Source organism: Alligator mississippiensis, chromosome 4, assembly GCF_030867095.1.
Source record: "Alligator mississippiensis isolate rAllMis1 chromosome 4, rAllMis1, whole genome shotgun sequence".
NCBI classification, from domain to species: Eukaryota; Metazoa; Chordata; order Crocodylia; family Alligatoridae; genus Alligator; species Alligator mississippiensis.
This window is the reverse complement of record NC_081827.1, coordinates 215,660,906-215,683,613: the sequence shown is the minus strand read 5'-3', so window position 1 is coordinate 215,683,613 and position 22,708 is coordinate 215,660,906. Positions and strand designations below refer to the sequence as shown.

The 22,708-nt window shown below is 38.6% G+C and overlaps 1 protein-coding gene across 1 annotated transcript in view; it reads left to right on the top strand.

Annotated features, from left to right (window-relative positions):
- XIRP2 (xin actin binding repeat containing 2) overlaps positions 1–22,151 on the top strand; it is a 229,078-nt gene extending 206,927 nt beyond the window's left edge. The window contains exons 5-9 of the mRNA XM_059727316.1: positions 6,136–6,243; positions 6,538–6,610; positions 7,524–7,648; positions 8,407–17,881; positions 22,057–22,151. Coding sequence (XP_059583299.1) covers positions 6,136–6,243; positions 6,538–6,610; positions 7,524–7,648; positions 8,407–17,881; positions 22,057–22,151 — 9,876 coding nt within the window. The remainder of the gene's footprint in view (positions 1–6,135; positions 6,244–6,537; positions 6,611–7,523; positions 7,649–8,406; positions 17,882–22,056) is intronic.
- The last annotated feature ends 557 nt before the right edge of the window (positions 22,152–22,708 follow it).

Below are 22,708 nucleotides of genomic sequence, written 5' to 3'. Positions count from 1 at the left end.
TTTCCTGTTTCTCCATATAAATGATTTTACTCTACAACACTTTTCTTTTTCTTTTTGCCACAACATACGGATGAGAAACAGCAAAAAAGTGTCAGATAAAAGGAAAAGGCAGACTGTAGCCCAAAATGTGTGATAATCAATTACCAAAAAACCAATCTTGGAACATTTTGCAAAAAGGAGTCTACGTAAGTTATTACAGCTCAGAAACACTAAGATTGATGCATTGGCCACTAACATAAAACTAGTGTAGCCATTATAATTCTGTTCAATAATACCATCTGATGACCTGCATAAAAAAAAAAAATCATGAGAGCTTATACAGACCCTTCTTTCTTCCCTCCCTTCTAAACATTTTAATTTGAAACAACATATTTTTGTCCTACAGAAATATTAGGCAACAATGATCTAGAACCAAAGACCCATTGTAGCAGGAGCTCTACAGGCACTTAAATAAAACAGTTCATGTCCAAGAGAGTTTACAAATATTGTATGATAAATATAATATTATATGAAAACTATAAAAAAATAAGGGAGCTGGAACAAAACTGAAGGATGAAATGAAAAGAAACATTATGCATAACAGATAACTGTCCCAGAGTACAAAACACTTCACCATTGCCAACCTGACAGTATTTTAGAAGCTTCTTACATAATGTGATACAAGATAAACAACTGCTATGTATTTAAGATTGAAATGGGAGCCCAGACCAAAAGAAAAGCAATCATCTTTTCAGAGGACCTAGCAGTATCTTTTCCACCTGGCTTTAGGACTTCTGAAATATTTTTTGTATTTTTTGCCTTCACTATCCCTGCATACTTGGGTACACACAACTGTTCTTACCTCATAGAATAATACATGCTCTAACAGGGACCTGACATCTTCGCACAACTTCCAGTTTCTTAGACACAGCATGTTTCTGTTCATTCCCTAGCTGTAGTGCTCCATTTCACAAACCCTCAAATATTTATCCCAAAGTCTTGTAGAGAGATGTACATGTGAATTACATAGTTACTTGCACTCTTCCTTGGTCCCACTATTGGGACATTAATGATGATGTCATTAATGTGCCATGCATTTCCATACCAGCTATATAATATTTATATAGCAGCTTAGCAGCAGCTACATATTTATATAGTGTACTTAGCAGCTTCCTTATATATCTTTAAGTGTAATATGATTTAAAATTATTATTTAAACATTAATTAGGCAAAGAAAAAAAAATACCTTTGAAGTCAAATCTATGTTTGTTCTAATTTTGCTCATGTCATAAGTCCTACCCCTAAACTACCTTATATGCTTTTATAGAACTTGGATTTTGCCTTTGAAAACTAGGTGTGCATAGAATATTTATACATGAAAGAAATTGTGATCTTCACACTTTTATGAGTTGAGAGCTTCACAGTCATAATGAACTGTGAACATTATGACATAAATTTTTTTCAGACACAAATGGTATATCCTGTATCATGCAGTTTGTTTTAATAATTTAAAATAGAATAGGAAACATTTATGTCAGCTGACCCTTAAAAAAATCAAGCATTCTACAGACAAAGATAAATGAGTTGACTCAGTGTCATAACTGGGGAGGAGAGGCGGGGGGCAAGGGGAGCAATAGGGGCAACCACCCAGGGTGCTGATGTGAGGCTGTGTGAAAAAGGTGCTGCTGTGTCTTCACAATTCCAAACTATAAGTTGCTACTTCCACTTTGCCCTGGATGCCTGGTCACATCCCCTACACTGCTGGGTTGACTTCTCTTGTAGGCATACATAGATTTCATAGACATTAGGGCTGGAAGGGATCTCACAAGATCATCAGGTCCAGCCCCCTAGAATCATATAACCATAGAAAATTAGGGTTGGAAACAACCTCAGGAGGTCATTTTGTCCAACCCTCTACTCAAAGCAGGACCACCCCCAACTAGATCATCCCAGCTAAGGCTTTGTCTACCCAGGTCTTCAAAACCTCCCAGGATGGAGATTCCCCCATCCATCTGGGTAGCCTGTTCTAGTGCTTTACTACCCTCCTAGTGAGAAAGTTCTTCCGCATATGTAAACGAAACTTCCCTTGCTGCAACTTAAGACCATTGTGACTTCTCCTGTCATCTGCCACAACTGAGAACAGTCTACTCAATCCTCTTTGGAACACCCCTTAGGTAGCTGAAGGCTGCTATTAAATCCTGCTGCAGTCTTCTCTTCTCAAGACTAAATAAGCCCAGTTTCCTCAGCCTCTCCTCATGCCCCAGCCCTCTAACCATTTTTTTTGCCTTCTGATGGACTCTCTCCTGTTTGTCCACATCCTTTTTTTTTTTGTTGGGGGTGGCAGGGGGTAAATGTACTAAGGAGTGTAACGTACTAGGGTTAGATTGGTTAGATTGTGACACTTAGCTACAGTCATGAAGGGACACTTGAAGGGAGAGAGAGGCTGCAACTAGATTTAGACAGACTACAAAAGTGGGCAGACAAGAATAGGATGGGGTTCAACGCAGATAAATGCAGGGTGCTGCACCTTGGGAGAAGGAATCCACAGCATACATACAGGCTGGGGAGTTCCCCTCTTGAAAGCACAGAGCGGGAAAGAGATCTTGGAGTCATTATTGACTCCAAGATGAACATGAGCCGCCAATGCCAGACCGCAGCCAGCAAAGCCAGCCATACCTTGAGATGCATCTTTGGATGCATGACAAGCCAGTCCAGAGAGGTGATACTCCCCCTCTATGCAACATTGGTCAGGCCGCAGTTGGAGTACTGAGTCCAGTACTGGGCGCCACACTTTAAAAAGGATGTGGCCAGCCTGGAGAGGGTTCAGAGGAGGGCCACCCATTTGGTGAGAGGGCAGTAGGACAGGCCCTATGAGGAGAGACTGAGGGACCTGAACCTGTTCAGCCTCGGCAACAGGAGGCTGAAGGGAAACCTGGTGGCTGGCTACAAACTCATCAGGGGAGATCATCAGCAAATAGGAAGAGCCCTATTCTCTCCAGCACCACCTGGGGTGATGAGGAACAATGGTACTAAACTGATGGAGAATAGGTTTAGGTTAGAGATCAGAAGGCAATATTTTACAGTTAGGGTGGCCAAAATCTGGAACCAACTTCCTAGGGAAGTGGTCCTCGCCCCTACCTTGGGCAAATTCAGAAAGAGGTTAGATGATCACCTGTCTGGGGTCTTGTGAACCCAGCATTCATTCCTGCCTGTGGCGGGGGCTCAGGCTAGATGATCTGTTCAGGTCCCTCCTGACCCTAGCTACTATGAAACTACTATGAAACTATGTAGTGGGGGCAATACAAAGCAATATTCCCATGTGGAACCTCAAAATGGCATTCCACAGAATGCTTTATATAGTGTGCATGTGGCACACACACGGTGGTAGTGCCCTTTAAGGGGTGAACTCCACCAGCATCACTACGTGCAGCTGGTTGGGAATTCAGCCATGGTTTACCCTATTCTCTGCTGCTTTTTTGACTGAAAAGCTGTTGCTCCTATAGCAGACTTTTGTCCTGACAAATGCAATTTCAAACAACTCTTATCTAAGTTGTACAAGGGCAGGGGTTCTCTGTCTTCAGACTCTCCCACCCACTTCCCCCAGTGAATGGCAACGTAAGTACACAGTCAAAATTTGCCCTTTTATGTTTATGATGCCTAAGGCATTGGTAGCTATATGCTGGGTAGCTATAGCTGCTATTTTTTATCATAGTGATCCTTAGCAATATAGTAGCTTCTTCACAAACAGATACAAACTGTAGGATCAATAAAGATGCAATGAAGTTCAGATTAGATATGATTCCTGCATACATTAAGCCTAATTATATTCCTTTTTAATACACTTCAACCATTGAAAGCATATATAATAGCAAACATCAACATACTTTACGTCTTATAAGTGAGCGTTTAAGTAATGAGATCTTAACTTATGTATCTAACACATCTTTACCTGAATGCAGAAGCAGGGCCATCCCTAGGAGGGGGGCGAATTGGGGCAACCGCCCCAGGTCCTGTGCTTTGGGGGACCCACAGACTGGGGCAGAGCAGTGGCGGTGCAGAGCTGGGCGAAGCGATTGCTCCACATCCAGCCACTCGTTACCCTCCCACCTGACGCCACTGCTGCCAATGGTGGCAGCAGTTTCTTTGGGTCTGGGGCCCGTGGGATCAGAGCAGGGGCAGAGCCCTGCATGGGCTGATTTGCCCCGGGCTCCACACCCTGCTTGGGTCTGCTCTGTGCAGAAGCATGTATGTGTATGAATATATATAAAATATAATCACAGACAGAGTGGCAGGTCCCCAAGTGTTTGTGAGTTGCTTCATTTTAGCTTTGTGGGGCATTAACTCTAAAGACTCTTTACAGTTGCAAATTAAGTCTGGAACATATGCAAATTTATATCATGTCCTACCCCAAGGCCTGCATGCACTCTAAAAATTCAGTCTTAGCAGGAAATAGTATCAATCTCAAGTTTAATGAACAACTATATTATCCAGTGGGTCAGTAGCCAGATTTATTCTGCTTGATACTGGTGTTTTTATTGTAGTCCAAGTAAATAACTTTACTGCATAAGGGTTCAATAGGATGCACAGTCGCCACAAAGGGGATGCATGCCATAGAGTCTGAGGTGCCTGGTATCCCACTTTATAGCAGGTATATAGGAACAAACTAGTACAACTTCCACTACATAGATTCACCAGACATACCCTATTTTGTGCAAACCATATAAAGCAAACCAGTCCTCAGGCAAAAAAGCCCTGGAAGCTCCAGTGTCATAGGATGGCTGAGGGTATGCATGTGGAAAGAGAAATCTCTTTTCCTGTGGTTTATTACTCTTCTAGCTACACTGAAAGCAGGTGCCAGCATTTGGTATGTAGAAAATTGAGTTTTTTTTCATTGCTTCAGGCTGTAGATATATAAACCCAGAAACACATTCTTTCTACTTTCATGCACTGAAAATTTTGTAGGTTCTTTACAGGCCTAGAACACTTTTTAGTTTTTTAACTGAAAGTTCATATTCTGCAGAAAAATATAAGTGAGCCTCGCTCTTACCAAAGAGAGCTACCTATTTGACACTAACAAATGCGTTAATTGCTTTATCATTTCCATATCTCATAATATTAACAAACCTGGAGAAATTAATTTGTACTGATACTATTTTGGACTAATTTGGAATTTTTATAAGGAGTATGTCGCAAAGCAGTTTAAGGAGACTGATAAACATGATCTCCATTTTACCGATCAAGTGATTTGCCCTAGGTCAGAAAGCAAGTCCACAGCAGAATTTGAGCTGAAACTGAACAAAGATAGCACCATCACAAGAACCATAGAAATTAGATTACATAGATATATAGAATACAGCTTAGGTGCCAACTTTTACTTTTGCCTGGGGAGGGAGGGTGGGAAGGCCTAAGATAATGGACATGTGGAAAATTTTATGCAGTTCAAGTGACAGCCGTTTTCCCAAGGGGTGGCAGGGCTCTCAGACAACCATGTATTTGGCACCTCTGGAACACAGACTCAAAACTCAGCCTGTTACAGCACAATTGTATCTCTTTTAATGTACAAAAGTAGCATGAATATTTCATAGGCTCTTCTATAAAGAGCAAAGACAACAGGCTATGGATGACGTTGTAAAAATCCCAATCCAGCTTCCATTTTTCATAAACAAACTTCTTTGTTTGCACATGAAAATGACTGCTATACACACACTACGATTTGCATATCATCTCTTTTACAAAGACAAAATCATGTTTATGAAGTTCCTTTAGCTCAGTCCTGCTAATAGACAGGAGAAGTTGGTGGCTGTAGAAGCATCTTCATTAAAACAAGAATTAGCTGCTGATGCTCTCCTTCTCCTGCTCTTTACTTTGTATTTTGTACTTATCCACACAGATTTCAATACATACATATCAAAAGCTGAGATGGCACTGCAGTAATGAAATTGCAATATGTCTATCATCTATTATACAGCAAGGCCTGTCTTAAGTTTTGTTGAAGATCTTATTCACATACGGTATCCTTCACGGGTGAAAAAACCTGTTTTTTCAAACACTGCCTTTTACATTATAATTTATTAGTGAAAAGCATCTATAGACAAATATGAAGTTTTTAGTTTACCATTAAGCTGTTAATGTGAAATTACTTTTATTTGTCCTTAGGAAATGACAAGTAGGAGTCAGCTCAAAGTATCAAGCAGCAGCAAAGAAACTGAACGAAATGAAGTGACCTCCAAAGAATCTCAGCTGGAGGCCTTTCAAACAGAAGAGGTAACTGTATCAATTAATTGTGTCACCAGGCACTTACACAAAGATGCTGATTTTGAGGCTACATATTTTCATCTTAACTCTGTTACTACTTACTATAACAAGATCTTGATGTTCTGATGATAGTTACCTCATTTAGTGGTATGGAGACATGAGGGAAGAAAAGGTGTTTTATAAGAATTGCTTCAATGTGTTAATTAGCCATGGTTTCATTCAGATTTTTCTTCCATAAAACTTTGGTGGGAAATTCTCATGTATTATGCTAAATTTGATTTAAAGTTAAATTTTTGTACCCAGGTTTCTCATCTTGAAAAAGCTACCCATGAAACAACGAGAGCTTCTAATTTTGCTCAACATACTGAAGAAACAGGTAAGAAAGTTGGGAGGATATTAAGCATAAGAATAAAGAGTAACAAATAACAAATAGCATATCCACTTGCTCACACAAAACTATCACTGGTCATACATGAACATGAAAACATCAGTTCCAACTGCACAGTCCATCCCTGTTCAGCAAAATGCTGAACATTGACTTCCATGACATTTAACAAGCATGTGATTAGATCTAAGGACCTCCTGAAGTGTTTTGCTAAACAGGATGGACTGAAGCACATGATTAAATACTCTAATGCAGGAGCCAGCTACCTTTCTGTAACAATTAACAACCTTTCATTAACAAGGTTTTATCCCAAAGCAAGCTGCTGGCTTCTTGGCTGCAGTGAGATTAGCAGTCCAGGGAGCTGGAATGTCAACCATGAGCACCCCAGGGGAGGAAGCTTTCAGGAGAAGTCCCCCCTCATTCCCCCACCTCCAGCCCTAACCCTGCAAATACTGTGACAATATCATTTTTGGCATGCTTAGTGAGCTTGATAAAATCTCTTCCAGGCTGGATCTGGCCTGAAGGTTGCTGACCTCTGCTGTAATGTATCACAACTATGAAGAATAACAATCCTCCTCACATTTTGGCAAGCAACAACTCAGTTGTGCAAATGTTTAACTACTGTTCACCTGGACAGGTCCACAGAATATGAACAAATGGCCTCAAATACTGTTTCTGCAATATCCAACAATTCTGGTCCTGACAGACCATGGATAATGTAGCACTCTGCAATTATTCAGGGTTCTCTGTGCAATGACTGAGTAGCTCTCCTAGCAATGCAAGGCTGGATTGATCTAGTGTAATGTGAATTGGTCTAGTGTAATAACTTTTTATAATTCATTGATAAAGACATTTTTAATAACATGGACATAGAAAAACCCTTTTATTTTTATTGTCATTGCAGTAGTCAATGCAGCTATGGATGAAGAGATTTCAAAGATTTCAACACAGGTTTTAAAAGAACAGTTTGAAAGGACAGCCCAAGAAAAGGCTGACAGAGAGCCTGCAACACCTGCAAAGCAGATTAAGGTCTGTACTTAATAATAAGAGTAATCTCTGTCCATGCAAACTAGAAATGTTAAAATTCAGTATAACACTGAAATGCTACTCTATTCTGCAAGCTCTCAAATCTTAGCATATTCATATTTTGGTCAGGTAGTTTGTCTGAATGTCAGTGTAATGTATCATGGAAGTGGTGGGAAGATAGAGGGCTTGGAAAACATGTGAACAATAAATACAAAATAACATAAATTGCATTAAATAATCTAACAAACATTTGTATTAGGAGATGAATACAGTTAAAAGCAAAGCTTTAAAAAAATCTTTTTGTTTTCCTCTGTCTTCTCTTGCTGCATGCAATCTCCTCTTTATCTTTTACTCTGGTAAAAAAATATAATTTCTGTGATCATCTTTCTCTCCAAAATTTTGGGTTGACACATTAGTTCAGAGACAAATGCAGAGAATGTTAATTCCATTTAAATTGAAATCAGTATAAACTGCTGGTGAATTATGTGTTATGTGCAGTACATCAAATTTGTATTGGTTGCAGCAGAGAAAGCAATGCTGCAAAATCACTGCATCTTACCTTTTATACATTATGCCTGTATTAGAATTAGTTTTAATTCTATGAGGCTCTGAAAAACATCTGAAGATGTTGGGTCTCTTAACCTTTAATTGTAATGTCCTTGCTCAGCACCTTGGAGAACTAATCCTTTGAATGGAATCAATAAAACTTTGGGCTGAAAAAACGTGTTTGTTAAATAAAATATCAATTTTGTCCCCTAAAGATTGAAAATGAATATCAAGAAATTGCATGGCCTTCTGCAGTTAGTTCCTCTTCCACGGCCAGTGCTTCAGCAAATAGAATACATGAAACTTCTGTGACAAGAGAAACAAAGCATGGGACTGCTGCTTCTCCTACAGTTCACACCAAGTCCTCTAAATGCAGAAGCAGAGAAGAGTTACCTCCTCCTTCTACAGCCATGCTACAACCTCCATCAGATATGAGAGAGTTTTCCCAGTCCCCTGAATTATTCACCTCTCCAACAAAGCTCACAATCCCCAAAGATTTGTATTCAAAGCAGAGAAATTTATATGAATTAAAACGTTTATACAAACATATTCACCCAGAAGTAAGAAAGAATTTAGAAAAAGATTATTTACGTGAAATTTCTCATATTGTATCTACTGAGCTTGAAACAGGGAATTCAGCATCAAGAGATGTACAACAAGCTAGATATGTCTTTGAAAATAGTCGTAATAGCCCTCAAAAGTGTATGAGCCCAGAGAGAGAATACCTAGAGTGGGATGAAATTCTAAAAGGAGAAGTTCAGTCTATGAGATGGGTCTTTGAGAACCAGCCTCTGGACTCAATCAAAGATGAATCTCCAGACCCCAGCAATATTAAAAGCATTGCAGATCAAGAAATCATTGCGGGCGGAGATGTTAAGTATACAACCTGGATGTTTGAAACACAACCTATTGATGCACTGGGTTCACATTCTTCAGATTCTGCAGAAAATGCAGACAAAATTCCTGAGCTAGCTAGAGGAGATGTCCGCACAGCAACATGGATGTTTGAAACTCAGCCTTTGGATTCTATGAATAAAATTCATCATGACAAGGAACAAGAAACAGATGAAACTTGTGTTAAAGACATTACTGGTGGTGATGTGAAAACTGTAAAGTATATATTTGAATCCCTAAATTTGGATAAAATTGGTCAGTTGTACTCAGTGGATGAAATTAACTTTCTGCAATTGAGATCCGAACTTAAAGAAATTAAAGGAGATGTGAAAAGAAGCATAAAGCATTTTGAAACTCAACCAATGTATGTTATTAGAGATAACTTGGGTCAAATGCTGGAGATTAAAACTGTTCACCGAGAAGACATTGAAAAAGGTGATGTCAGAACAGCACGCTGGATGTTTGATACACAGCCCTTAGACATGATTAACAAAGATCCTCTGGAAATTAAAGTTGTCTGTGGAGTCTCTATGGAGGAAAACATCAAAGGTGGTGTTCACAAGGCAAAATGGTTATTTGAAACCCAGGCTTTGGATACTATCAAAGAGGACTCAGAAGTAACTGTCAGTAAGAAGGAAACTATTCTAGGAGCTGATGTCTGTAGAAAGTGCTGGATTTTTGAAAATCAGCCACTTGATACCCTAAAAGATAATGACAACACAACTCACCTGCCACCTGAAGAAATAATAGGAGGTGATGTAAGCACCACCAAACATTTATTTGAAACGCTACCAATGGATGCAATAAAGGATAGTCCAGATGTTGGGAAACTTCAGAAGGTGGTTGCCACTGAAGAAGAAAAAGGTGATGTGAGGCATCAGAAATGGATTTTTGAAACAAAACCTCTTGAACAAATTAGAGAAGGAAAGAAGGAATTTGTAAGAACAGTAAAACTTGAAGAAATTGACAAGGGAGATGTAAGCAGCTGCAAAAATATATTTGAATCAAGTGGTGTAAGTAAGTACGATGAATCCCATAAAATTCACATAGAAGGCATAGAAAGAGGCGTTGTAGAGTTAAATAAAGTTATTTTTGAAACAACTCCATTATATGCAATTCAAGACAGTTTTGGAAAATATCATGAAGTTAAAACAATTCGACAAGAAGAAATTTTAAGAGGAGATGTAAAAAGCTACAGATGGCTATTTGAAACAAGACCTCTTGACCAATTTGATGAAAGCGTTAAAAAAGTCCAGATTATCAAAGGAATATCCTCACAAGAAGTGCAGTCAGGTGATGTAAAAACAGCAAAATGGTTGTTTGAAACGCAGCCTCTTGATTCTATTAAATATTTTAGCAATCTAGAAGATGAAGAAAGTAATACAGAGCAGACTACACATATTGTTAAAGGAGATGTAAAAATGTGTAGATGGCTATTTGAAACGCAGCCAATGGAATTGTTGTATGACAAAGTTCAGGTAGTGACTGACAGTGAAGAAATTCATAAAGGAGATGTCAAAACCTGCACTTGGCTCTTTGAAACACAGCCACTTGATGCGATAAAAGATGAATCAGAAACAACAGTAAAACTGCACACTGTGAGTCAGGAGGAAATTCAAGGAAGTGATGTCCGTACAGCATGTTTCCTGTTTGAGACAGAAAATTTAGATAATATACAAGGAGAAGGAGAAAAGGAATTCAAGAGAGTAGTGGAAATTGATATCCAGCCCGGTGATGTTTCCACTATGAAGTATAAATTTGAAAACCAGTCACTAGATTCTATAAATTATAGTTCAGAGGAAGTTCTGGAAAAAATTAAAAATATACAGGAGGAAGATGTACAGAAAGGAAATGTTTTACATTGTCGATGGCTTTTTGAAAACCAGTCTATTGATACTATAAAGGAAAACCAAGAAGACAGTACATTATTCAGAACTGTTACCGATATACAGGGTGGAAATGTGAGAAAGGGCTGCTTTATTTTTGAGACTTTTTCTTTGGATCAGATTAAAGATGAATCTGTAGACATCAACGCAGAGAAAACCATTAGTGTGGAAGAAATAACAAAGGGAGATGTGAAAAACTACAGAATGTTGTTTGAAACCCAGCCACTGTATGCAATTCAAGACAAAGAAGGGTATTACCATGAAGTGACAACAGTTAAGAAGGAAGAAGTGATCCATGGAGATGTACGTGGGACTAGGTGGCTGTTTGAAACAAAACCTCTAGACTCTATTAATGAATCAGACGATGTATATGTTATTAAAGCTGTCACTCAAGAAGATATTCAAAAAGGAGATGTGAGCTCTGTCAGATACAAATTTGAGACCCAACAACTGGACAAAATTTCAGAAGATGAAAAATTAATTATGCCTACTATTGATGCTGTCCAGGGTGGTGATGTGAAGGCCAACAAGCAATTATTTGAATCTCAGGGGCTCAAGAAAGACACATATGTAAGAACAGTTAGTGTCAATGAAATTCAACAGGGCAATGTTAAAACTTCTACTTGGTTATTTGAAACACACACTATAGATGAGATTAGAGGAGAGGGGTCAGAGTATAAGGATATTAAGACAGTCAAAAAGGAAGATGTGCAAGAAGGTGATGTTCAGCAGGCAGTGTGGCTTTTTGAGAACCAGCCTTTAGATTCCATTAAGGAACCTGAAGAAAGTGAAATAAAAATAAAGGAAGAAATTCCACAGTCAGATGTAAAGACAACAACATGGCTTTTTGAAACAACACCTTTCCATGAATTTAATGAAAGCAAGGTTGAAAAGGAAGAAATTATAGGAAAAAGTATCACAGAAACTCTAAAAGAACTTTACTCTCACAAAGTTGTGGAGTCTCATGGAATTATCCTTGAGGCAGATGAAATTGGAGATGTCCGAATGGCAAAATATAAACTAATGAATCAAGAGCCACCTGAAATACAAAAGGAAGAGATTATTAAAGGGGATCTAGGCAACATAATGATGAACCTGCTGTCCAAAAGGAGCACTGTCAAAAGAGAAATTACAGTAAATGAAGACGAAAAGGGCAATGTCAATTTGACCAAAGCTCAATTACTGAACAGATCGACAGATGTTCTTGTTGAAAAAGAAGAGATAGTGAGAGGTGATATACAGGAAGCTATAAAAAACCTGTTTAGTGAGGATAGTTCTGTAAAACGAGGAATTTTAATTCAGGAAAATGAGAGAGGCGATATTAACATGACAATCTATTCTCTCCTTCACAAAAAGGATGGCAATAAAATCCATCATGATGAAGTGATAGGTGGTGATGTGAAACGTACTATTCACAACCTTCTGTCTTCTACCATGAATAATGAAATAACAGAAAGAGCTAAAATAGATGAATCAGAAAGGGGAAATGTTCAGTTTTTCACAACCTGCATAGAATCTGGAGCTCTGGATTATCTAAAAATGTTTCAGACTGGGTCAAATGAAATATTCACAACCCAGAAACAAGAAGAGGAAGGAGAAATAATTGGTGGTGACGTAGAAGGTATGAAGCTGTTACTGAAGAAACAGAAGCTTCCAGTTCAACGCACAGTTAATGAAACTGACATCATCCCTGGAGATGTGTCTAATACAGTTAAAATTTTTTTGACAGAGCCAGAAAATACATCTTGCCATGTCCACAAAGAAGAAATTATAAAAGGTGATTTGAAGGCAGCTTTACATTCACTCAGCCAGACTATAAATCAGACAACTGTTACAGAAAAGGAAGAAGTTATAAAAGCTGATATCCTGGCAATACTAAGGTCTCTTAAAGAATCATCCTACCAACTGAAAGAAACAGAAAAGCCTGATGTCATCCCTGGTGATATTAAGCGGACAATTGAATCCCTTGAAAAAGCAATAAACAAAACAAATAAAGTTCTGAAAGAGGCGGTTGTTCAAGGTGACCTTGAATCAACATTAAGATCTTTAAAAGAAGCTCATCAGTCCCTCAAGCGCATAGACAAAGAATGTGTAATCAGCAATGATATTCAGAATGATGGACAAAACCAGCTAGACACCTCTGCAGAAGAGAAAATTGTAGAGCATCAAGAAAGTGAGTATAAAGACATAAAAAGCACCAAGAAGATACTTTCTGAGCCTTCTCAAATATTAGCAAAAAACCAAGTTAATGTAACACAAAATCTACAAAAGACTGTTAAATCTCTCCATGAATATCATGAAGGAAAGCATGCTGAAGATGAGACTGTGTCCAGGGGTTTAAAAGGTACTAGGAAGATCCCTTTTAATCAAGAATGGAGCACTGAATCTCTGGATACTGATAAAACATTTCTAAGGAGCTTACCTAATTTACAACAGAAAGTTATCAAAAAAGTAGATGATTCCAAGGATAAAATTCAACTCCAAAGCCATACAAAAAAAGAAGCAAAACCTCTTGTTGATCAACATGTGACCAGTCAGTCTGCTTTTAATGCTAAAGTTAAGAGGGAAGTGAGAACAGAGAAATCAGAGGTGTGCAGAGCTTTGAAGGAGGATCATAGCTGCAGCACAGTTCAGGTTACTGAACACACAGCAGAAAAGAAACAGAATCCATGTAACGAGCTTGAAGATAAAGATTTTTTCAACATAAACAATACAGAGAGAAGAGGAAAGGCAAAAATATCAACAGGAGTTTATACCTCCAAAGCCAGAGCCAGACAACAACCAATCAACGTGGCTGCTAGTGGGGTTTCTAAAGTGACTGGCCATCCAAAACAAGTGGCAAAGAAAGAAATAAACCAAGCTCAGAAGTTTAAGGAGGGTTTTGGAGAGAGTGAAATGAGTGTTCAGCCAGTGCAAGATGTAGTTTCCATGACAGCAGAGCCAAATATAAAAATCAAACAAAAAGTAAAAGTTGGACATGAAATGCACAATAAATATACAGAAACTGAAAAGAAGAAAAAGAGCAATGCTCATCAACACAAGACTAAAACAGGAAAGACTAAAACAGAAGCTACTAAATCAGACTTTCAGTGTTCAGTGAACAAACCTTTAAATCCCGCCAAGAACGGTATGGAGAAAGATTTGCCAGAAATAGATTCCCCACCCCCTCCTCCACCACCACCTTCAGTCACATCTTCTGAACTGGAATTTCCTCTACCTCCTCCTCCTTCAATGATGCCATCTGATACATTGTCACACTCAATTATGGACAACACCAAAGCTGAATTCGACCACTTTCCTCCTCCTCCTCCACCACCACCACCACTAGATGACAAATTGGTAAATGAATTTCTGCCTAGTCTCTCTCTCCCACCACCACCACCACCTCCTCTCACAATTTCTCCTACTGTTCAGCCAAAGCAAAAGAAAGAATATTTCCCCAGATATCCAGAGAAGTCGCCACCTCGCTCAGTGCAGCCTCCTGCTAAGGCTGAAGCACCAGGTAAAGCACCTGAGGGTCCATCCTCAAAGACATGTCTGCAAATGGAACCTTCTAAGAGACTAGCAGCTAACAAGTCTAAAATACCTCCAAAACCTGAAACCACTGTTCTTCAGAAAGGCACAGAAATTAATATTACCAAAACAGCAGAAGAATGCAGAGTGTCTGAAACTATGGTGAATATTGTTAGCCAAGAGCAGAGACAGAAATCAACTCATGCAAGAACAGGAGAGGTAAAAAAGCCCTCACTCATTACAGAAGGGATTAATCCACCACCCCAAATTCCACAAGAATCACCGCCCACTAGGAAGAGAGTGGCTTTTCCACTTACAAAATCACCTTCTCTTCCACCTGAGCCAACACAAACACAACCTAAACCTTACATCCGGAAATTTAAAACCCCTTTAATGATTGCTGAAGAAAAATACAAGCAGCAAAGGGAAGAGATGGAAAAAATGCAAGCCAAAAGCTTATGTCATGGGACTGCCAGAACAAACAACGAGGCACAGGGAAGTCCAGTTCAAACAGAGCCAGAAAATCATGTGCCATTACAAAAATCAACCAAGCAGGATCAAACTGCTTCACAAGGTTCAATGCCCTCTCTAACTCCACAGCAAGTGATGCCCTCTGATTCTGACTTTCAAGTCAATTTACAAGCAACAGGATCTCAAGTTGATAAACAACTGTCTGCATCATTAGTAGTATCATCAGCTGCTGAGCAGCTTCAAAACATTTTAGAAACCTCAGCAGAAGATCATATTAGGAAAAAAGAACTGCAAGGTTCAAAGGATCTTACGAAACATAATTTATCTTGTCAAATGGAACAAATCCATCAAAAACATGCTTTGCATAAGACAGAGCAGCTGGAGAATGTGGAGCAGTTGCACATGTCCAAAAATAAAATCTTCTCCCCTAGTTTCAAAGTTAAAACCATCAAGCTCCCCATTGTAGATCAAAGCTTACATGAAACACAGAAAGATTCTAGGGTGTATGAAAAACAACAGGAAATTAATGTTCAAAATGTTGTCAAACAACAAAATCAGGAAAAGCAGAGAGAAGACATAAGCACTGTCATTGGGAAAAAACAGAGTATTGCAAAGCAGCACCAGACACATGCTGATGGGAAGGTGCTGACAGAAAAAACACCTTTAAAGCACATGGAGAACATGCAAACAGTAAGGAAGAAAGATTTCAGTCAAGTGAAACATAACTTAATTAATGAGAAAGGAACAGAAAAAGGAGAAGCCAGGCATGAGAAGGTCTCACTGACTAACAAAATAAATCAGGGCAAGATACTAGCTTGGCCAGAAGATGACAAAGTAACAATACAGAAAAAACAAGAGCAGTTTAGGAATAAATCAGCAGAGAAAGTGCTCCAACACAAGGTAGCTGATACGCATCATGACTCACAGACCCAAATTGTAGAGCAAAAGAATGTGTGTGTTTCTGAAAGTAACTTCCAGAATAAAGAATTGTCCCACCAGTATAATAGTCTGCAAGAAAAAGAATGTGTCACAGACAAGGACTCGCAAGTAAAACAAGCTTTTCTGAAGACAATAGATCCAAAACAAGAGATTACACAGAACAAATCTTCATTTTCTTCTTCACCAAAAGTATCACAGCCAGTTGATGAAAAATGTGCGGCCGATATATTAGAATTCTTGAGAAAAAGGGAAGAACTACAGCAAGTTTTGTCTAGAGTGAAACAGTTTGAAGATGAGCCAAATAAAAATGGCATGAAAAGATTTCAGACATTTTTAAGTATTATCCCAGTATGGCTAATAGACCAAGAAAGAAAGAAAAACATAGTTCATATTATGATGGAAAATAATTTAGAAAAGCTAAAAGTAGAGCTATCAGATATTAAAGAGCATGCAGTCAAAATGCTCACCTCCTGTGAAGATACAATCCAGACTGCTATGTTGACCACAAACCAAGTGAAATCCAGACATGACTCTGTCAGCTATGGGGACCCATCCCAGAAAATATCAAAAATCAGCTTGGGCTCCAACAGAAAAGATACACATAAAATGGAAGATATTATCAAACAAGAAACAGCACACCATGAAATTAAACAGCAGTCTAATGGAATCAGACAGACAGAGTTCAGAATTTCTTCTCCAGCACTAAGAATGCGATCACCGTCTCCTACTTACATAACAATTGCATCTAGGCGGACAGACTCTCCTCTCAAGGACATGCCCTCCTCATCTCCCATCCAAAAAGAAACTAACACTGTTCCTCCACCACTTCACAGATCTGCAACACCAAACTCTAGAATTCAAAGGCCAGCTTCTGCTCCCTCTTCTCCAAGAAGCCACTGCGAACAAGCGGCCAAACTGAAAGACTCCACAGCAAAGTTATCTCAAGGAGCAACACGGTACTGGTCAGTGACACCGATTCCAGTTGTTGAAAAAAGGTCAGAAATAGTTAAGTCTCCTGCAACCCTTCGCCGACAACTTAAGATTGAAACTCATGCCGCAGAGACTTTATCCTCAGCAACTATACCTGTAACTCAAGTAACTGCTGGTACAGTAAAGAGTGAAAAAGCAGCACGTGAAGAGGATAAAAAAGCAGAGAAAAGCAAGACCCGCAGGCACCAAAAGCCAGTAAACATTCCAGAATGCTTACAGCCCCATACTGAAAGCTTAGATGCAATCTCAGTTACACAAAAAATTGAGGGTCCTAAGGTTGATCATTCAGGGCTTATTCATAGGTTTGAGGCATCTGAGAGAGTGATACATACACAAAAACAGCCAATTACAATAGCTGAAAGATTAGGCAATGAAAGTGAAGAGGAAATGGATATGTTCTTAGGGAACACTGGAGACAACTCAGTATTTGATATAAAATCAAAGAAAAGATTTTTTGAAAGTAGTGAAATGAACAGTAAAGTAAAGGCTGGCAGGCACACATTTAGCAAGGATGAATATGATCTGAAGTCTGTGGAGACTCAAAAGCAAAAAGATGGCTTTCAAAATTCTCCTTGCTGGCAGCTCAGGGACTCAAAGCAAAATGCATCTTATGAACAAAGGCAATGTGAAGATAAGGAGCGCTCATTTGAACCTGTTGTGTGCATAGAAACAAAGTCTCACGGTGAACAATCTTCTGGTCCGGATGCATTTGCAAACACAGTCACTAAATCTAGGGCTGCTGCCTCCACATCACAAGGTGCTGATGGTATGCAGTCAGGATTTGGTTTCAAGCATGCACCTCCAACATATGAAGATGTAATCTCAGGACACATTTTGGATATTTCTGCTGCTGATTCACCAGAAGAACTACTAAGAAATTTTCAGAAGACGTGGCAAGAAAGTGAGAGGGTGTTTAAAAGTCTTGGATACAGAGTCTCAGATACTTCTGAAACTGAAGTGAGAAGTAGCTTCCACCAAGAAGCAGAATTTTTCAGTGGTAAATAAGCATGCAAAGTGTGGAGAACCCATTTAAGGGTCCTAATCAATGTCAATATGTCATGCAATTAATGAATACTGTGTTTATAGTCACAGGATAAGGTAACATGAAATTAACAAACTTTTCTTAATTTTTGCTGTCTGTCTCTCTTTTTCTGTTAGCTGTCTTTTATCATTTTCTTTTCCAAAGGCATCTGCTTTAAGTGATGTGCCGAATGTATGACTAACAAATACTGATATATTGGGCTGTGAGGCCTTTTTGCCAAGGTAAATATTGCATTTCAATTAGCAGCCTAACATATATATTTATATATATGTATGTATATATTTACATAAAAAATAAAACAACATAAATTCTGCATTTCAGAAATGCTAACCCGTTATGTGTTCCTGATAAATAGCCAACACTATGCTTTTAACTGAGATAAAAGTAAATGGCAGTTGTGTTTGCATGTAGTACATCGTATTAGTGATGAGAAAACAACTTTCATATTTTAAATGCGTCCATTTAAAATGTGCTAATGCATAGGACTTGTACTTAAACATACTGACCTTTGTTTAGGGTGACTTTAATTAGGCGCACACACAATTGTAGAAATTGTTAATAGGATTTCATGCAAAAGCTTATCATATATTTTGTTCAGCAGTTTTACACCCTGAACATTTCTCAACTGAAATTACCTTTAAACTGCCTATATATTACAAACAAAAATGACGTTAAATGAATGGTAATTTGATTGCAAAATAAAGTACTTAAAAGTTAGGGAAAACAACTTTACAACTGCCTGTGCAACCTTGCTTTTGTCTCTTTTGTGCATATGTTCTGTGCACTAAATGAGAAGGGTGTTCTGAAAAATACCCTTGAAAAAATAATTTATGTGATAATGTCATTAATGAGAACAAGTCACTTCAATTTTACCCACTTCCTGGAAAAGCAATATAGTCCCACTGAGCTCTGCGCTGCTGTGTGTAGACTGCCATCAGCACCTGAATTACAATGTCTATGGATAACCAGAACAAATTGTTTGCATTAGCTACTATAAACCTGACATCTCCTAACTTTCAAGCATGCTATTTAGCAATATAAATACCATTTTTGAAATGCAGTTGGCCCCTGTAATTGACCTAGTAGCTTCCAGGTATCCTCAGTTAAGTGTGTATTGCTGCCATTCCTGCTTTGGTAGCTGTAGGAGTGAGGTCTCAGAATATTTATGGTCAACCATTATTGTGATAGGCTGCAAAATTGTGCGTTATGTAACTTATTTCCTCAGAAGCTGAAATTATTTCAGCTTGTTGTACCCTGAAGTCTAATGCCTGCCAATTAGTACAAAGGCATGAAAGCTTCTTAAAGAGAAGGTTGTAAAAATCTTTTATAATGGAAATATATATTTTTCACACACACAAATATATATATGACAGTCTAATTATAAGTTGCTACTAGCTCCCCCAATAATATATATCAACTATATAAGAACAGGAATGAAGAAATTTAATGTAGGCCAGGTGAGAAGGAGGACAAGTGAAGGAAGAGGAATAGCAGAAGAGAGTCTGTGATTGTACCTGATGATGGAAAAAGGCATAAAATATACAAGGCAGGGAACTACTTTACTAAGGACACAAAAGAGAATTTGCAATAATGCTAAATGCAAAGAGGTGAACTGTGGGTTTTGAGTATGGCAGTGTGGACAACAGTTCTGCAGGCATCATCAAAAGTGAGTAGACTGCTTCTGGGAAGGAGGCTCTACTTCCTTCACCAAGGAGTGTTACCAGTGTACATGCTCGCAAGTGAGTCCATCCACATATGCCATGGCAGAGATAGGAAGAGCAGTAGAGTAAAAAGACTGGCCTCCTAGTCCCCTCAAATGAAGAACACTGACTGATCCAGCAAAACACCTCAGCAATGTGTTTTTGTTAAGCTCTTTGTATCAATAGGAAATGCTTAATACTTGGTTCCTGATGAGAAGCTCTTTCCTAAATGAGCAGTAATAGCGCAATAATAGTCGTACTTTAAATGAACCTTAAGAGCTTACTGGTAAGCACCTAGCTGTCTTCAGTAGGACGACTCACATGGGTGATCTTTTCTCAGTATGAGCATGTGGCTTAAATTTGGTTCTGGGGGTGGGTCCCCACATGCAGGAGTGTCTGGTTTGTGGTGCCACAAATCTGCGGTGTGTGGGGCCCCCAAATTTGCAGTGTGGCCCATGTTTTCATGTTCCCTATGTGTAGCTTGTGGCACCACAAAGCGGTTTGTGAAAATCTTGGTAGAAAAAAAAAAAAAGAAAAAACTCCTGGGGAAAAAAGTGTCGCTGACCACGCATCAGTAGCATGTGCTGAAAAAAACTGAGGGCTGGCCATCCAGACCAATGCTTTGGCTGCCAGCCAGGCTCAGTGATGCTGGATCTGAGCCTAAGCTGCACCAGGACACCAGGTAGTACTGTGGAGGGAAGCACAGGTGCTGGCCTCAGCCTCCCCTAGTCCTACCCGAAACGATTTGCTTCACACACAAGCATGGATGCAAGGACATGTGATGGGGCATAAAGCAATAGCACAAATTTGTGCCAGTACAAGTACATGCACCTTGGAGTTCTTAGGGATAAATTTCCAAGGGGCACCACAGTATGATGTTCTTACGCAATAGATTGTTCTGCAACATTCATCTCCTTGACATGTGCTGATTATCTTTTTGAGGCAGACTGTTAGTGCTTTGTTGTCCAACTACAGAGTAATGCTTCAGTGAGCTGGTGTTTTGGGGGCACATTCCCTCTTCACTGTCTGATCAAAGCACCTTGGCCCATCTTTGAGATCCTTCCAACTTGCAGAAGGCCTGTGTCTCCCTGTGCTTTCTGTGTACCTAGCCATTTGTAAGAAAATTAAACAAAATTAGTGTTTGCTGTGGTTCATTATATCTAGCTTAGTCATGGAAAGCTAAATCTAAATTTTAAATTAAATCCAGACTCATCTCCAAAGATGCCTTATATCATGGCCAACATTAATTAATGCAAGATGTTTTGTTTCATTTAAGCCCCAGACAATTCTTGAAGATTTTTCACTTCTTCTGGACTATTTTGTAGCGCTCTTGTTATAGGTAGTGGAGATATGTAGTAACTACAAGTGTACAGGAAATCTATGCTGCTGTTCTGTCTTGATTTATGACTTGCTATAAAATCAGTACTAGCAGGCAAATACAAATAATGTATATAACCCCACTGTGATCCAAATTCTCTACTGGTGTAAAAGCATACTACTCAATAGACATTAATGGAGTATTTCCCATTTCCATTGATAGAGAATTTGGACCACAGGGTGGTGTTATATATATTATTTGTATTTGCCTGCTAGTACTGACTTTATAGCAAGTCATAAATCAAGACAGAACAGAAGTGTAGATTTGACTAAGCACAGTAAATTGTCTGTTATCTCTTTTTCCTCTTGCCCTTCATCTCTGTGAAATAAACTTTCTTTTTGTACTTTGCAATATAACCAATTTCCCTTACAATTAATTATCCTACATAAAAGCCAGGATTTCATATAATTAGCTATATCACTGTTGTAGCTAATTCTGTCTTGTGACTTAATTGAATAAAATACCTGGCTTGTAATGAAAACTCTAAAAACTACAAATAATTATGTGCCCATCATATTTGCAACATGCATAGTTTGCAGGTTAATGCAGTAACGGAGGTTCTTGATTTGCCTCTGGTATAATTAAACAAAGCTTTCTAATCTGAATTTCAAACATTCACCCATGGCTTACATATCTAAATCACAATGCAGAATCAGAGAGAGTTTCTGTATAGACATATTCAGTTCAACTTAATTAACTTACCTTTTATTATACTACTGCACTTTAAGAAACAAATGTTGTTACATATAAAGAGCCAAATTATGCTTGGTTAACTGAAGTGAAGAGTTCCATTTAAATTAATGAATTTACTCACCTGAGAAAGGCAAGCAGTCTTGAGCTTTCAACATATTACTACTAGCTGAACTGAAATTGAGCCTTAAAGTTGGTAGATTAGATACCACTTCATGGATAAACTAAGGAAAAACAGTATTGCTGCTTTCCTCATAATAAAACAATTTGAGCATGTACTATAATAAGGTATAATACCTGTTAGAAATATATTCTAAGTCATGGCTGAAGACTGACATATGCCTTCTAAAAACTGCTTTTAGAAACTGCAACTTCAGGAAAAGGAAGTGTGCACGCTTTGTCAAAAGAAAGCTTATCCAATGGAATGTCTAATTGCCGACAAGCAGATTTTTCATAAATCTTGTTTCCGATGTCACCACTGCAGCAGTAAGCTAAGGTAAGAAGGAACTATAAATGTATCCATAGAAAATCTGCAGATGTCACAATTGGCAAATTTACTTGTTTTTCTCCAATGCATAAAAGACTGGATAGGAAGGCAAGTGACCCAGGTTCTTCTACTGCCCTGGTCTGTGCCCTTGGATAAACAACATGTGCTTCACTTTTCCCAATATGTTAAATGAAATGATGCCACAATTATCCATTTTTATAAAGTGTTTTGTAGTTCTTGATTGAAAGTTGTGGTATACGTGTTGTTATCAAGGAGGGAAGAACAGCGGGCTTTCTCCTAGACCTGTGAACTTCATCAGAATTTTCCTGTCAGGACTAAGTAAACATGAAAGGGCATGTCTACATGTGCAATTGGTGCAACTCAAGAAAATCCAGTGCAACTTGAGCTGGACTAAACTAACCCTGACATCACTGTCTACACATACATTTACGTGCAGTAATTTACTCCAGCATGGTAAATTAGTCTACACCAACTCAGTTGCAATGCATGTGTAGATGGTGACATGT